The sequence below is a fragment of the Peromyscus leucopus genome, chromosome X (assembly GCF_004664715.2).
Source record: "Peromyscus leucopus breed LL Stock chromosome X, UCI_PerLeu_2.1, whole genome shotgun sequence".
Taxonomy (NCBI): Eukaryota; Metazoa; Chordata; class Mammalia; order Rodentia; family Cricetidae; genus Peromyscus; species Peromyscus leucopus.
Genome location: NC_051083.1, coordinates 68,163,944 through 68,181,841, shown reverse-complemented (window position 1 = coordinate 68,181,841; position 17,898 = coordinate 68,163,944). Strand labels below are relative to the sequence as shown.

The 17,898-nt window shown below is 37.6% G+C and overlaps 1 protein-coding gene across 1 annotated transcript in view; it reads right to left on the bottom strand.

Moving 5' to 3' along the window:
* Sh3bgrl (SH3 domain binding glutamate rich protein like) overlaps window positions 1-17,533 on the bottom strand; it is an 80,025-nt gene extending 62,492 nt beyond the window's left edge. The window contains exon 1 of the mRNA XM_028855986.2: window positions 17,276-17,533. Coding sequence (XP_028711819.1) covers window positions 17,276-17,320 — 45 coding nt within the window. The 5' untranslated portion in view covers window positions 17,321-17,533. The remainder of the gene's footprint in view (window positions 1-17,275) is intronic.
* Window positions 17,534-17,898: the final 365 nt, after the last annotated feature.

Below are 17,898 nucleotides of genomic sequence, written 5' to 3'. Positions count from 1 at the left end.
ACACATCACTATAAAGATCAACTATCAGAGGGGCAAAAGTCACGCTAATTTTTACAAATTTACTCGTTTATCCAAAGACTATCCAAAGGAAACTTGGGCTGAATGTTGATGTCTAAACCTCTGATTAAGGTTTAGTAATAAAAAGACACTCCAGGGCCAGGGAAAAGGCTCAGTGTGAAAGATGCATGCTGCGGGGTCTGACAGCCTCAGTTTGATCCCTGGGGCTCATTCACATGGTAAAACTGACTCCTTCAAGTTGTCCTCTTTCCTCTACATGTACACCATCACACACACACACACACACACACACACACACACACACACACACACACACACACACACACACGGTTGGGAAGGGAGCTAGATCTACTAAACTTTCTATATAATCCATCTGGCCATTACTTGATCCATTTCCTTTAGAAAAGATGAAGTGGAGTCAGTTTTTGTCTCCTTTGGGGATAGAGTTTTTTTTCAATTTGTAGCTCAAACAGACCTTACACTTGGCAGCAAACTTCCTGCTTCATTACCCCAAACTTGGGGATCACAGACATGGACTGTCGTGCCTGGCACTTGAGTCACATTTAAATCAGGAATAACCCAGAAGAAACTGTAATACCCCTTCACAATTTCTCTTCAATGTTAAAAGTGTTCCCAATTCCAGAGTTGAAGACAAGGAAGGAAATCGAGTGTTGATTTCCTAAAACATCTGAACAAAGGATGATTCATGAGTCACTTATTATACTATGTTAAGAATGCCATTTGGAGAAAACATAATGGAATCATAAATTAGACTCAAAGTAAACTTTTCATATAAAATGAAATTAGCAAATGCCAATTTTCTTACTCTCAATTTAACTGCGACTAGAAATAGTGCCGTTTAATTAATATCTATTCATGAGTCATCCTCAGCCTTGTCTCCAACTATGCGGTTGAGGGGTAAGTACGTGATCTATGTCTCAACTTGTCTTCTTGACTAACTGTTAAAGAAGCCATGGGTTGGGAACGTAGTTCAGTGGTGGAGTATTTTTCTAGTACCCAGCTTCTTAAACTGTGGGTAATGACCCCATGTTGGACTGAATGTACTGGATATGAAAAGTTTATCAAGAGTAAACGGCTTCTAAACACACAAGACTCAAAATTTAGCATGGAATCTAATGCCGAATGAATGGAAGGATTGATGTTCTGTCAGCACTCATCTGTGCTGCACCGTACAACTTAGCTGTAGCTGTGGCCCTTCGGACTCATGTCCTCACACAAAATACCTTGGCCCAGATTTGAGACAACTGCACATTACAAATTTCAATGGTTTAGTGTACAAAACTTATAGAAACACAATGGTTTAATCATAGAAAAGAAAGGTAATATTTTCATACTGTCATTCTACAGCATAAATATCAAATTAGTGTGGCATTGGATTGGATTATACTAGAATATTTGATTTTTAAGAATGCTTTTTTGAGATGATAACCTGAGCTTCAAGAACAAGCTGTTAAATAAATGTTGGCTTGGAATTAAGCCAGAATTTCAAACCATTTCTGAAGTGGCCTTGAACATATTTCTGCCATTGTGTATAACACATTTGGGTGAAGTTGCATATTGAGAATTAATTAATAAAAACCAAACTGATCTGAGAACATGGGAGATGCTCTGTATTCTGCAGCATCAAATATTTAACCACTATTTAATTCCTTATGTCAAACTAAACAAGCACATCTTCTTTCCTTCTATGCAAAGTTGTTTTCATCTTTAATGAATGGTAACATTATACATATACACCAAAAATTGTTCTATGACACATTTATGATTTGTTATCAGGAAATATTTGACCTTTTAAGACAGGAAACAATTCTACTGAGGTGTAATGAGTACTGCCCTTAGCCTAAATGCTTGATTTCTATACCTGGGGTCACATTCAAATTACTCGGGAAGGAAAGGATAGTAACTGGAAAAGTTTACAAAGCCATGCTCTGTAACACCAGTATTCTGAGAATGTCCACCTAATTCTTATCCTTCTGCCCATAAATTAGTATACCTCTCAACCCTCACTGGAGAAACTTCTTACAGTGCATGGCAATTAATAGAGAGACACACCATAAATCAATGTGCAGAGAATAAGAGACTGTGGAGTCCTCAGCTCTATGTAAACTAGGCTGGCTTCAAACTTCCTCCAGTGCTCCTCCTCTGCCCCATCCCTAGGATTGCCACTGGGGCCACTTATACTGTGCGTGCTTTCAAGACCACAGGGGCAAAAACAGAGCAAGAGTCAGAATAGTGAAGAGGGCAGGAAATGAAGGAAGAAGGGGAAGATAGAAAGAGAAGGAGGGAGGGAGGGAGGGAGGGAGGGAAGCTGGTTGAGACTATTTCTTTCCTCAAGAGACTAACTCATTTACATTGGAAAAGGAATAGCCGGCCTCTCTTCTGTGCTAATATTAGTGTTTCCAAACAAAACAACTGAAATTCTTGTGAACCGTATATAGAATGTCTAAAAACACAGGCAAAATTGTAATTTATATATAGAAAGAGGAAAGACATTTTCTTCAGCTAACAATTTTAACCAAATGATTGGGGGTGCTGGTGGAAAGTTTCCTTCTTTCAACAAAATTCTAAGTAGTTACTATTATTCATTTAAAAAAATTCTAGCATTCCCCGGGATGCAAGGTTAAGGTCTCTGATTTTCACAAGGCATGGGCATTCCAGGAGCTAAAGCACTTCTCTAAGCTGCTTTCTTTCCCAGTGTCAATTGAGGGCTCCCTAGTTGAGTAGGAACCAATGATAGGAAAGACTGCGAAGGAATTATCATTTAACTACCTAAAAAGTCGCCACCTGGAGTTCAGAGTCCTAAGGCAGGTATTTTTCTCTACAACAGAGGTAGTTTAGTTCAAAAATTTGCAACAGTTCTTTTTCTAACAATTGAACCTTTGAAAGGCATTGCACTGGGTTTTGAATTAGTCTTGCCCTGTAATTTTCTTCATTAGTATGCCATTCAACTATGCCCAATACTTGAGCCTTAGGGACCTACAAATGTAAAATGTTTAAAATATCTATCTTGAAGTTTATTTAAATCTAGTAAGTTGCAAGCCTCATAAAATAAGCATCACGTGGTAGTGGTAATATCATTTTATGCTATGATATTATAATGTACCAATTGACAGGCATGGGCAATACACAGAATGCTTCCTGGAAAAAGAAGAACAGAAGGAAGAAACAAAAAAATTGTTGAGAGTTGTTTTTAACTTTCTCAAAATACAAGTTACAGGCTCTTTCCAAAAACTTTTTTAAAAGGCTTTGCGTGTTAGTTTAGTGGATACTTGGGAAATCTATGTTCAACTGATAGCAGGTGAATGTGTATATATATAGTGCAGTTCTTTACTTCCTGTATATTTGATTTCAAGAATCTGATCTCTCTCCTGCAAAAGAAAGAGTACACTATTGTCGACTGGTCACCCAGATTTCCATGTCATACCCCTAGAGTCTAAAGAAAGAAGGAACACAGAGTAGTAAGTACCCCAGTATACTACCACAGGAGAGTGGATGTTTACTAAGAGAAAATTGATTATAATCTTTCCGGGCCAGCTCCAAGCAGTCTGTATGTGGATGTTGGATGACCTTCTATGACCTCACCTATACAGATGATTCTAATATTTTGCTTTCAATTCAATGGTCATAAAAATAGAAGCAAATAAAAGCTGATTTTTATCCAGTAAACACAAAACATTCTGTGATATGGTCAAGGAGTCTTAATAACAAATGAGTGAGTACAAAAGACAAATTGCTTTCAATTGGTGATGCTTCTACCTACATAACACTGCTTTAGTCTACCAAGAGCAGTACAATTACCAAAAAAAAAAAATCTTACATTCAAAAATACTATGTGAAAAGGAGCAACCATGGTTCGAAGAGAAAAAAACCTATCCAGCAGAATAAATGGATTCAGATGCTTATTAGCTCCCAGGGAGAATGCATTAATTTTTTCTGAGTTGAATCACTGTATTGAGCTGAGCTAGAAATATGTTGAGGACAGGGGAAATTATCTACTTATGCAATTATTTGGTGGAAGCTTAAGAAAAATACTAATTACTTCAGCATTTAGCATTTTTTGTCATATAGTTGGCCAAAGGCCAACATACTGAATAGCCCCTATGTAGGAAATTCTAGCACAGGATATACAACCCTTATCTAATTTATCAGGGATATAAATAATGAAGCAAAAGCAAACTGTGTGCAAAACCTAAACTAAACCTCAGCCAAAGACTTGGGAATCCTATAAGCTTTAGAAAAGCAAAGGAAAGACCCAGGGAGAGTGGGCAGGATGAGACTAAGTGAGGGTAGCTAGGCTTTTTTAAGTACTTAATGGATGCAGCTCAAGTTTTTCTAAGGCGTAATTATTTATACAAAATGTCCCAGCCAGATTGATCCTGAGGTGAAGAGATTCTAGATAAGCCTAGATAGGATTTGTCATACAATAAAAGAATGCTTTAGTATTTCCCCTAAAATTCCAAAACAACTGATAGAAATAGTTGAGGCAGAAAACCTGAAAATCTTTCAGCTTATTATCATAGCTGCATTTGACCTTAATCAGAACTGACCTTAACCATGCCTCTGCTGCATGTCCAACTCCAGAAAAAACTGAAATAGTATATTGTACTTAAGGTCTAATTCCCACACCCTTCCAAGGAAATGGCAAGAAAACAGGGGAAAAGTTCAACTGAAATTCTAAATTATTACCATTTTTAGAATAACTATTCAAGAAGATATGACTGGAAAGTAGACCAAAAATGTATCTGAACATCTGTTGAAGACACTGAGTCCTGTGAGAGTTTATATCAGCAGAGATGGCCCAAAAGTATGTCAGCCTATGAAAATCTCATGTATTCTCCTCATTTACAGACCACATAACTTAGTCCTCTAAAAGGACATCCCCATAGTTTCTCCTTCTGAACCATATAAAGGTGTGAGAGACATTTGTTCCAGGTTCTTTCTTGTCCTTGAGAACTAAGGTACATAATATACTCCAGTGACTGGCATAAATGTTTTCTTAATGAACGTGTGAATTAGAGCATGAAAAGAAAAAAATCCACAGCACAAATCATAGAACGAGAATTGGCAAAACCTGGCCTAGCTAAATCTATTCAAAATGTTCACTCTTTAAGAAGGTTCTTTATTCAAGTCTTTCAGTTTTTATATGGTTTCGCAGATATCCACATGCTATCAAGTTAGTTCTATATAGAAGTAGAGAGCCAAGGTTCTATAAATGTTCAAATCTAGACTGCAACAATTTTGTTTATACGGACTCCCAAAAAATGGCATTAATCTCATTATCTTCTTTGTATTTCCGTTCACAAGAGTCCAAGTCAGCCTACAGATCTTAAGGCTACAGAAACATCTGTTTATTGATCTCTCAACCTGAAGGCTTCAGTGGACTCCAGTAACATTAGGAATAAAACTGGCCAAGTATAAACAATTCAACTGAAAGAAACATTACATTAGTTGCACTTTCTTAGGACTAAAATAATCCATCTCCCAAAAATAATTTCAAGTGTAAAACACACGCATACACAAGTATTTATGTATTTATTTTGATTTCCAGGGCTTGGGATCAAATCCAGGCCCTTACACATACTAGGGAAGCACTGCCAGCAAACTATTATTTTCTAAAGAGCCAATTTTTTTAATTGGTTTGGCAAGTGAGGGTAGTGGCAATTGTCCAGCCATTCATGCTTTATGTAAGAGCTGTGACTTTCCTGTTTATGCTCTTACAAAAGCAATTTAAATCTGGCCAGTAAAAATAAAAGAACTCTCTTCATGGTCAATACATACTTTATAGGAAACTTAAATCAGTAAGGATAATTATTTATTATTGTTGTTATTACTTGAGAAAGGGTCCCATTGTATAGCCCCGGCTGATATGTTACTCACTATCTAGCTTAGGCTAGCCTTTCCTTTTGCCACACTACAGAAAAAATAGACACTATCTATCTCTTCTTCTTTGAATACTCTATTCCTTATTCCTTCCAAGCAAGTTATTGTTTTCAGCATAGCACTGAAACTACGATGTCCAAGATCACTAATAATTTCCTGCTTTCAAATTCAATGGCATTTTCTAAATTTTCCTAATTCTTGTATGGCACTACCAAACAACGCTTAAGCTCCCTGAACACTTGCCTCTACCCTAGCTTCCATTCTAGACCTCTCTCATCTTCCTTAATGAATATCCCTCTTTTTTCTGCCCTCTTCACCGCCTCCTATGTGTAAATTTTCAGCAAGGGTCTAGCCTCATCTCATTTTGTAATTCCTTCCTCTCAGTTTCGTCATTCCCATAGTTTCAAATGTGAATGACTCCAACGCTTTTAACGTTCTAGCCACCATCTTTGCCCAACTCTAAAAATGCATTTCTGAATACTGACCACAAATTTCCAATTGGTAGCCTATTGCATTTGAACTGCAACATGCCATCTACTGATGCATCAGCAAATATTTAGAATCCTACTCCATTCTAATTATATACTGGGTAGTAAGAAGCAGGGAAAGTAAATAAATTATTATTCATGCCTCTGTTGCATTTTGTAATAGTTCTAAAGTAGGACCCTACAAACTACTCCTAACACTCAACAGGACGTCAATAGAAAAAATTGAAAAAAATCTAAGAAATAAAAACACTGACCTAGCCTCAAAATCTGTTCTCTTAGATACAGGAATCTTCCTTGTATGGTTTGAAACAGTTATGACAGAAGGAATTTCTACAGCTTGAGGAAATTTTTAGAAAAACACATTTAAGTTATCATATATAATACGCCACCTGTCTTTTCTTTTTTATCATATGCTTTCACATAAAATGACTCACACATACAAGCCATTCATGGTGGTGCATATACTGTAATCTGAGCACTTTCAATTATCATTGGTTCAAGGTCACCATCAGTCTCAGTTACCTAGAAAGGCGAGGGGGGGGGCGGGAGTACCTTCAGTTGACTCTGTCATAGAACAAAAAACAAAACAAAACAAAAAAAACCCTAGCATTCCAACTTCAAATATTTTGAAGAAATCTTGTGACATCAAATGGTAGTCCCTGTTGATGGAGAGATGGCTCGGTGGTTAAGAGTGCTTTTTGCAGCTGGGTGGTGGTGGCGGCAGTGCATGCCTTTACTCCTAGCACTCCTGAGGCAGAGGCAGGCAGATCTCTGTAAGTTCAAAGCCAGCCTGGTCTACAGAGTGAGTTCCAGGACAAGCTCCAAAGCTATACAGAGAAACTCTATCTCGAAAAAACAAAGTGCTTTTTGCTCTTACAGAGGACCCATTTTGGTTTCTAGCACCCAGCAATTCACAACCATGTGAAATCCCAGTTCCAGAGGATCCAATGTCCTCTTCTGGTCTCTGTGGGCCCTGCATTCGTGTGCTACACAGACATACATGCAGGCAAAACACACACATACACATAAAATAAAAAGAAATAAATAAATAAAATGGTGATCCTTTCCTCAAGTGTGGGTCAGTTCCAGTTACTTCACATATTAAGAGATCATCTAAGAACTTTTACTTCTAATTGTTTTCAGACCAATCCATGTTTGAAGAATCCAAGGAAGCCAATTTTGCTTGTTTCTCATGAATCTCTTAGGTTGTGCTTTTACATGATATAGTATCTCATTTTTGCCAATAGTTGCTCTTTAGATGTTTTCTCTATACTGTAAGTAGTATGGTCATGAACAATTTTGCTTTAATTAATCTTAAAGCAAAACTCTTAAGGCATCATGCCCAACCATGGGAAACATCAACCTCTGTAAATGAATGATTTTCAAAATGCATTACATATAGGTTTGTAGTAAATCTCCTTGAACATCTAGGCATCAATTATTTAGGCAAGCTTGTGTTACTTCTGGTTTTCACTAACTGTAGAGACAGTGACTTTAAAGGAGATGCATGCTATGTGGCTGGCAGGGCACACCTTTCCCCTGGAGTCTCTGGTGTTGGGGTAATGCTAGGATCCCTTGGGGTGTGAAGTTTGGTGTTCACGTCTTTTTTTTTTTTGGTAGCATCACATTAAATTCTCAATGTGATACACAATCTTCTCTTAAACTCCCCACATAATATAAACACATAACAGTATAATGTACTATCTAACAATAAATATAAACTCGCCATATAACACAATCATATAACAGTATAATAAAATATAAAACAGTAAAATATGAATATTAACAGTATTTACAAAAAATACTACATAAAATCCATTCTTCAATTTCAACTTCAGAATTAGATCAAATTCCTTATTTGTCTAGATAATAACTAGATATTTTATTACAGTTGTTTCATATTCTTGTCATACATGTCTTTCAACAGCCTTTTAAAAAATAATGCCCGATAAATTCCAAAGTGTTTGGCCTTATTCTGGGTCTTGTCACACTGTTTACTTACTCCCTTGAAAACTTAGCAAGTGTTTATCATTCCATAAACTCTCACTGGCAGCAACTCTCCTCCCCAGCCACCAGAAACTTGGTTCCCTCACAATTGCTTAGAAATTTTCATTTGAATCTCTTTATTCTTCATATTTCAGTAGACACTCACTAGGAAAGCTTCATTACAACTACCTGTTTTAGGAAATTCAAAAATTTTAGTTAACACAAATAGGCCAGTTATATATAAGTTTCTGAAATAATGAGATCAGATTCAGTAGTTTTCAGTAATGAATTCCTTATAACACTAAGAGAAGCTGTCTTCCATGGTACCCTTCATTTTACAATTCCCATATTCAGGCTATGAGGATAACAGTCAAAGAAAGGTGTAGTGGCCTACTGACGTCAAATAAACAATAATATAAAATCCATTCTAAAATCAATTTGTTTTATCTTATTGTTGTTAGGATAGCTTACACAAAGTGATTTTATTATATTGACCTAAAAAATGTATTTTTATTCTAACTAATGAAGATCAGTCTTGAGAGATCATTACTTTGTTTTCCTGCTCTGAAGAATTCTTAGTTCTCTACTTGACATAATAAACCCTTAGAATTATTTGTCCTTGATACTGTTGTAAGCCAATTAGTTATGAAGTATTTTCATGATTCTTCCAAGATTAGCAGAAAGGAAATATTGTAGTGACTTATAAGTTCAGAAACATAGTGAGTAATATTAAATATCAAATATGTAGGTAGATTAGCATATAGATTAAATCCACTGGCTTCAGATCAGACAAATCTAGGAAGTGGTTTCCTAGTTCTGTGGCCTTGATAAATGTTTTAGCCTGATTTTGCTTCTTAAGGTTGGAGGCCAGGCATCATGGTGCATTCCATTAATCCTAGCATGTGAAAGATAGAGGCAGATGGATCTCTGTGAATTCAAGGCTAGCTCTGTTTTATAGTGAATTCCAGGACAGTTAGAGATAGACAGTGACCTCAAATAAAAAGGTGGAGACTAGACTCCAGTGTGGGACAGGACTGTCATCTCTGCAATAAGGGTGCTAAAGATAGAAAATGTCAAATTATAGGCCCACAGTAGGCCACATTATGAAACCCTATCTCAAAAAAAAAGAGATTTTAATACTGGTTTCACTTAGTTGTTACAGAATTAAATGACAAGTTGCATATAAAGTTGTTGTTGCTATGGCAGGTTTATTTAAGAAGTCCATGAAAGACAGCAAGACAGCTCTTAAAATCAGTTTCTAGACTTTTTTTTAATACAGTGCTAGGGATCGAAACCAATATTTCACCCATACAGGACATCATCCCACCACTGAGCTGGACCATGACTCTTTTTTCATAGTACTGTCAACTAAAGCTGACTAATTGCACTAGAAATTAAAGCAAGGTAATTTATCACTCTTTTGAACAATAAATAACTATATACCCATGTCTTCCTTCTAAATCAACTTTCAAATGTTATACTGGATACAGTGGATTCCCAAACCATACAACTCGATTAAATACATACTGTTGCAATTTTAACAGTAAGAAATATGTCACACTTGAGATGAAGCAACTGTGTGAGAAGTGATGGTGAAATGAACAGGCCAACTCGTCTCATGTAGTAGTTGTTACCTGAGGTGAATATTGTCTGGCGCTTCAAAAGCGACATTTAATTAGTCTTGACTCACTGTTGGAAATCTCCCAAGCATAAATGTTTGGCTGCAACCCAACTCTGTGATAGGTTCTTATTTCCAGAAAAGCTAAACCAAAGAATATAATTCAAAGACGAGAATCCAAAGCCAGAGTTGATAAATCATAGCAGTACTGCTTTCAAATTTAGTCACAGACCCATAAAAACCTACCTTTCTTTTTTTACCATACTAGTGTGTATAGCCACAAAATATATGTTTTTGTGCTGGTTCCGGTGTTTGGGGTTGGGTGGGTATGTTTTGTTTTCTTTTATCCTTTTTCCATTTCTTTCTTTCTTTCTTTTTTTTTTTTTTTTTTTTTTTGCCACAGGGTCTGACCATGGACGCTAGTCTGGCCTCAAACTTACTATACTTGTACCTCAAACTTCCAGAGTGCTATGATTACCAGTTTGCACAGCCATGCTAAGCAAAAAAGATAGTTTTAAAAATGAGAATCAAAGTCATAGAAGTTCAATATGCAGCACAAGCCCCTACAAAAAGGGTAAAGACTACTGAAAAGTAAACCCCAGGTAAGGCCTGTGTGTATGCATGCATGCATGCATATTAAGTTGTAAAAGAAAATGCAACTGTAGGCCTCCCTCTTAGTCACCTGTCTCCTTCCCATGTTATTCTCAAGGACGGGTCGTAGGTGAGAAGACATTTACCTAGTAAGATGATCTTCTAAGTATTTTTTATTGTATGTGCACATGTGCATGTAGATGATATGTATGTATAAATGCAGGCACCTCACAATGAGTGTTTGGAGGACAACTATCGGGAGTCGGCTTTCTCCTTCCACCTGTGTGGGAGGGAATTCTACAAATGAAACTCAGGTCGTCGGCATAGACTGCATTATCGCTTTTACCACCTTTACCCACTGAGATATCCACACTCTCTGCTTAAATGGTTTATTTGTTTGTTGAGACAGGATTTATCCTGGGTAGCCCTGGATTTCACTCTGTAGACCAGGCTGGCCTCGAAGGTCATTATACTTCTAATCATAAATCAAAATGTCTATGTGATATCTACACATGGAGGATATGTAGATAACCATGCAGAGAGCTCTGAAGGCAACATCCTGTATTCATTCGAATCCCAGCTCTGCCATTTCTAGCTTTTTGGTCTTGATCAATATATAACTAATATTTCTTTTGAATCTTAGTGAGAGTCTTTTCAAAGACATAAATGGGCCTAATTATAGCATTTTACAGTTACTTTAAGAGTTAAATTAAATGTGATAATGTATGGAAAGCCCTAGGCACAGTGCCTGGTATGTGCGATGCATAAAGAACACATGCCAGTTTTTACTATTACTGCAGCCAAATCTTGAACAGCCGTGCTAACAAAAAGGTAGTACAAGGACAACAAAATCCAACAGTGCTGAACACTTTAAATACACAGAATCTGATTTTGCTGTGGTATTTTTAAATGTTTATTTCAATCTGTATTATGTTCTCTAAGTCTGACCCTTTAAACATCCATCCATGCATTCGGCTAGGAAATAATTCCTTTGTTTAAACCTCTTCTGGGCTGGCCAAGTGTTAAATGTCACCTTTGTCTCCCATACTAACAAAAGCAGTTGTCATAAAAGAGCTGACCTTTTGTCTAAAAGTATGCTTCTTTCGTCTTGGTCTATATTGGAGGAAGCAATTAAGTTGTAATTTTAAAAGGTCTCTAGGTAAGTAGCAAGGTAGAATTGAAGGCCAACAGATTGTCAAATGTCACTCACAGATCCCCTCTAAGCTATTTAATTTTACCGATAAAACACAGTATGACATTAACCCTTGACAATTTTGTTAAAGCAAAACATAGTCTATAAAGACATATAGTTGTCAGCAGCTGTGGTTGCCTGCACAAGATCAAGGCAAACAACATTCTAACAGGGATGAGAGAGGAGCTCATGCGCCCCCTCCCCCTACCTGAGGAGCTACTGACAGTTGGTGGCTGCCAGCAGAGGGGGAGTCAATTTCCTTTAAAGGTGTGGTCGCCAGTAGGTTTACCATGTTGCAATGGATGGCCCACACCCATTCATATAAAAGCAACGCAAACTGTACTTGACAGATCATATATATATATATATATATATATATATATATATAAGAGGAGAACAAGTTGGGAGGGGTTGGGAGTGAGATCTAGAAGGAACTAAGGGATGGAATGGGAGGAAACTAATATGATCAAAATACATTGCAGGCATATATGAACTTCTTGAAAAATATGTATTTTAAAGATACATAATAAATTGTGCAATACATATTTTAGAAAAAGACACCTGAGGCTGGGCAGTGGTGGCACACGCCTTTAATCCCAGCACTCAGGAGGCAGAGGCAGGCAGATCTCTGTGAGTTCAAGGCCAGCCTGGTCTCTAAAGCGAGTTCCAGGAAAGGAGCAAAGCTACACAGAGAAACCCTGTCTCGAAAAAAAAAAAAAAAAAAAAAAAAAAAAAAACAACCTGAGACTAGCCACAAAGAATTAGAACACTCAGTCTGACCGTGTCTAGACTTTAACATAGGCCATGCTAAGAGGAGGATTGACCTTAAGGTTATTATTCTTCCTCAACAGAATAACAAGTCTTTATGCTAAAGATAAATTCACGTGACCCTTTTCATCTATGAGGTTATGACACTTACTTACCTTTCATAATACATTCTGCCATAGAATAACTGTGAGCCTTTCAAATGCACAAAGACCACCACCATTGCTATGTTTCCTGTCTATGAGCATACAACCCTGAACGCATCCAATCTCATCTGATCTCGGAAGCTAAGCAGAATGGGACCTGATTAGTACTTGGACAGAAAATATTTGTGCTACATTTTAAGCTGGGCCAAATGATTCCAACAGCTTTACTACTGTTACAGGGATATCAGCTTTCAAGTACTAGGTACCAGATTGAGGGTACTGACTGTCATTCAGCCTTTGCATTTGACACCTGAAAGTCACAATTGGAGTTTCCAAAAAGTATTCCTATTCATTTGATGGCTTCTGATTTTGACCTTCTAATTAGATTATGAATAACTTGAAATAAATACCACTCTGACAGAGCTTGACAGCACCAAAGCATATTTCAAGTCCATGTTCAATTTATACATACAAAGATAGAACAGCAAGGTAAAATTCCTTAAGAACCACATGACAAAGAACAGTGGCTTGCTGCTCTACATACCTATTATAAATGAAGAAAATAATGACTAGTGAGTCGTGATTTGGTTATCAGGAGTGTTCATCTTATTCACTTCCTTTTATTAATTGTAAGTACCACCATAAAATTAGCTTCATTTTAGTAGCTATACGAGAAACAGAGAGAAAGAGAGAGTAATCATTGCATATGCCATCCCCTAATGAAATCCTCAAAAACCACCTATAGGTGGTTTATAACCTTCAAGTGTCTGCACCAACACACACAGAAAACATAGAAGACATAAAATGCAATTCAAGTAAGGATCTTGGAGAAAGGGTTAAGTGGAAAATTCTCCTAAGCCAACTAAACCTTTCTATCATCATTCTAACAATTTCAACAAGAGGTCAATGTTGTTTTTTGTTAAAAGTTTAACTGAAATTTATTGTTATGTTGACAAAGGGTTCAATCTACCATTTTCTTCTAAATATAAATTTACAAGGCATTGCAAACTAAATTGCTATACTACATACAGTATATGAAGTATATATGTAGTATTCATATATACATATGCTACTACATGACATCATGGCAATAATGGGAACAATTCTAAACAAATGAGGGAGTACAAAGCCAGATGTGGTGGCACAAACCTCCAGTAGTCCCGGCACTTGGGCAGCTGAGGTAGGAGGATCATGAGTTCGAGTCTTATCTGGGCTATGTGATGAGTCCCTGTCTCAAAAAAAATTAAGAAGAGATGTTAAGCTCAATTAGGAAGTGTTAAGAAATAAAATATGAACATGCGGAATTCCCTTTCTGTTGACAACTGGAAACTACATCCTTGCTAGATGGTTCCACCAAGAAAAACAAAATTAAGGCCTGAAATGTCACCTAAAAAATATCAGGTTAGGCTTTCCCAAATGTACCTGTGTCTTCTCTACTTCCCTAGCCTTGAATGAATAAGCCACATACCCCACTTACTTCCATTCACTTATAGACACAGCATCCCTCCTCTAGCCTGGCTCCCCATTTTGCTATTCCCACATATGGGCATGCCCAGGCAGTTCTTCTCAACCGGTAGGACTTACTCATTCTCCTAACAACTAAGGTCATGTTCAAATGTATGTCTTCATGCCTACTAACTGCTTTGAATTATTGCCAGCATGTACTTTTTTTTTTTACACATGAGTTTAAATATAAGCAGCTTTCACTGCATTAAAACTCTGTGGCTTGGTAGCTGTGTGACACTGGAGAAGTTGCTTAACTCCCCGTATCTGCATTTCCATCTCTGAAAGAAACATAATGATGAAATTATCATCAAGAAAATGTAAGGTAGTGCCTAAGACAACTTAAGCATTCCCATCAGCTATCCTTTTTGTAGTTACAATCAAGAAGCCACTGCAGCCAGGTGGTAGTGGCACACATCTTTTATCTCAGCACTTGGGAGGCAGAGGAAGGCGGAGCTCTGAGTTCGAGGCCAGCCTGATATACAGAGTGAATTCTAGGACAGTGTGGGTACACAGAGAAACTCTGACCCAAAAACAAAGAAAAAAAAAAGAATCCACTGCAAAGTCTGGTACATTTGATTTTATTTCTAACCTTGAGAAGCAAGTGTTATTCCTGTGTATTAGGGCAGAGATGAGTATACATTTACAATTTGGTTTTTCAATAAAGCTGAGAAATACAGGAAGTCTTGTGCTATAACATTGCTCATTATTGTTGTTCTAGATCACTAGCAGAACAATTAACCACATAATATTGCTGATTTTTATAATATTCAGGAAAAACATGAAAACAGGTTCAAGGCTGGAGAGCTAGCTGGCTCAGTGACCAAAAGCACTTGTTGCTCTTGCAGAGGACCTGGGTTCAGTTCCCAGCACCCACATGGTGGCTAAAAATTATCTGTAACTCCAATTCCATGGGATCCAACACCCTCTTCTGGTCTCCATGAGCATCAGGCGTGAACATAGTATACACATATGCAGGCAAAACATTCAATACATGTTGTCAATCCAAAGCCAAGAAACTTAAATACTCATCAGACACATAACTTGCAGAAATGTATCTTTTCAAATTTTTTAGACTCCATCAGATCATTTGCCTCCAAATTTATCAATCATTTGTTAAAAGGACAATGTTTTTGCTATCTTAAAGGAAAATTTTGGTATGGTAAACTGAAATTTCCTTTCTCAAATAAACAGCTACCACCCCACTCATGTAAAGTAGTTCTGCTTAAAGATACTCTCTTTGTACCATTTTAGAATTATTTTTAAAAAATTGCAAGATTATAATGAAGCAATCATTTATTTTGGCACTACGAAGTAGAAAATTTTGACATTTTCACAAAAATGGAATTAGTGAAACAGTGGACAAATTCTTACTTATCCTTATCCACAAAAAAAAACAGTAGAAACTAAACACAAATACCATAATTATCTGTCATGTAAATAATCTAATAAAAGTCTTAATCCCTTCTAGGACACTTAGAAATTTAAGTCTTAACAAAGAAAGAGGGGGTGTAACTCTATTACTTGATGAAATTCTTAAAGCAGTTTCTCCTTGAGTTTACTTCTGGAAGAAAAAGAAAGCAAAAAACAAATAGCAGTGTTGAAACTGCATGCCATCAAACTCAAAAAAAAAAACCTGCATACTTGAGAGGTTCAAAATAAGGATGAAGGCATTAGCTGAGTTTTAAAAATGCAGTTATTGCAGTAGATAAATATCAGAATGGTACGTATGGAGGCCAAGAGGCTTCTAAAGTGGGGTCCCAAGGAAATAATAAACAGTTCTTTTTTTTTTTTCAAACAAAATGTCAAATAACTTCTAGAGTAAGTTTTCTTATATTTTAAAATACAGTCTATCCACACCCACGCACATTGGCATGAGACAAAGTTCAAGGTTCGAGGCTCTGGTGATCTCATGTAGCCCTCAGTTCTAGTCCAGATCCTCTTCCATGTAAATATCAACAACCCAGCAATCCAGGATCTCCAGCACTCTAAAGCTGGAGAAGGGGGTTTCTACATTCCAATTCCTAAGCCCAAACATCTGCTCTTGCCACTGCTGGCCTTTTTTTTTTTAACCTCCTAGGGTGGCAAGAACTGAGGCTCTTTCATTCAGCTTTCACCTCAGTTTACCCAATCCTCCTAGATATGCTAAAAACTGTTATTCTAAGTTAACAACTGGCAAATGAGTCAAGGAAGAAAATCCTATCCTATGGAGAGGCAGCAACTCAGTTGTCACATGTTCTTTCCCCAGGCTTAAAAGTAGTAGATTTTAGAAGGAAAATCTTTTGAAGGAAAAGAAAAAGTCAAAATAAGAGCCAATATGGGGGGGCATGTCTCACACTACATTAAATAAAAACATACACACACATACACACACACACACACACACACACACACACACCAAAAGAAGGAAGAAGGAGAAGAGAGGAGAGAGAGAAAGCGAAAGAGGAGGAGGAGGAGGAGAAGGAGAAGAAGAAGGAAGAGGAGAAGAAGAAGAAGAAGAAGAAGAAGAAGAAGAAGAGGAAGAAGAAGAAACAAAAACCATTTGTGACATTGTTCTGACTTTCTCCTATTTTCTTTTAATGTTCTATGCCCTGCCTACACGCTCTCAAAATAACTCCATTACAGTGGCTTCACAATAATCTCAGTACCTCAGGAGTCTTCCACTCCCTTCCCATCAGTACCCCCATCCTTTACAGAAATGCAGTACTTGCCTGAACTCGGTACTTAGAGCATATTTGTTAAATGCCTCACTCTTGGAAGCCTGAAAGCCACTGTTTTTTATTTTACTTGACTTCACCTAACCTTGAAATCCATAAACCAGTTCTCTCTTCTCATCTACCTAAAGGAAATACGGAACTAATGTCTCAAGGCAAACAAAGCTAACTCCACGAAAAAAAAAATGAAATCGACGCAACAAAGGAAGAAAGGGAAGAAGGGGGGTGTACTGGGCGATGCTTGCGTCTTCTAAGGAGAAGCTTCCAGTGTAACTTGTACAATTTAACGGTTCTGGGACAGAGGAGGACTAGTGTGTTGGAAAACAACAAAGGTGGGCTCCCAGTCTCCTTACCGCCGTAGAGCCAGAAGAAGATGCAATGTATACACGGATCACCATCCTGGAAACAAGAGCTTGTGGTCGGTCGCTGGAGTCTTGAAAAGGGCTGAGAAACAGCTGCAGCAACGACTGGAACACAGCAAGGGGCCAAACAGAGGTTGGAAGAGGAGGGTGGGGGAAGGTGGAAGGGAAACTGGCCGGAGCCCCGCCTCCACCAGTGGCTGCTTTCAATGAGCTGCTAGCACTGCAGTCCCAGCCCCAAACCCCGGAAGGCTCAGGCTCATTTGCATCATTTCTAAATTGTTTTTTTAAAACACAGGATCTCGAACAGCACCGCGAGATCTGTTGAAACAATTCTTTTTGACTATTCCCTCTCCTAGAAGGGGGCGAGGGAGAAATAAAATAAGGGGCGGGGAGGATGGGATCCCTGAATTGCACTCGGTTAGAATAAAGCACGCTTTCCCATGGACACCAGAAGTTTTGCGTGGTACTTCCTGCTCAGAAATGTATGCAAATAACATAGCTGAAAGCCAGCTTTGTGTTGAATCCAGACACTGGTTTAATTTTTTGAAAACCCATGTTATCAAAGCCTTGTGTATTTTAAGACGCCTGTAATGAAGTGAGTGATTTTTTTTTTT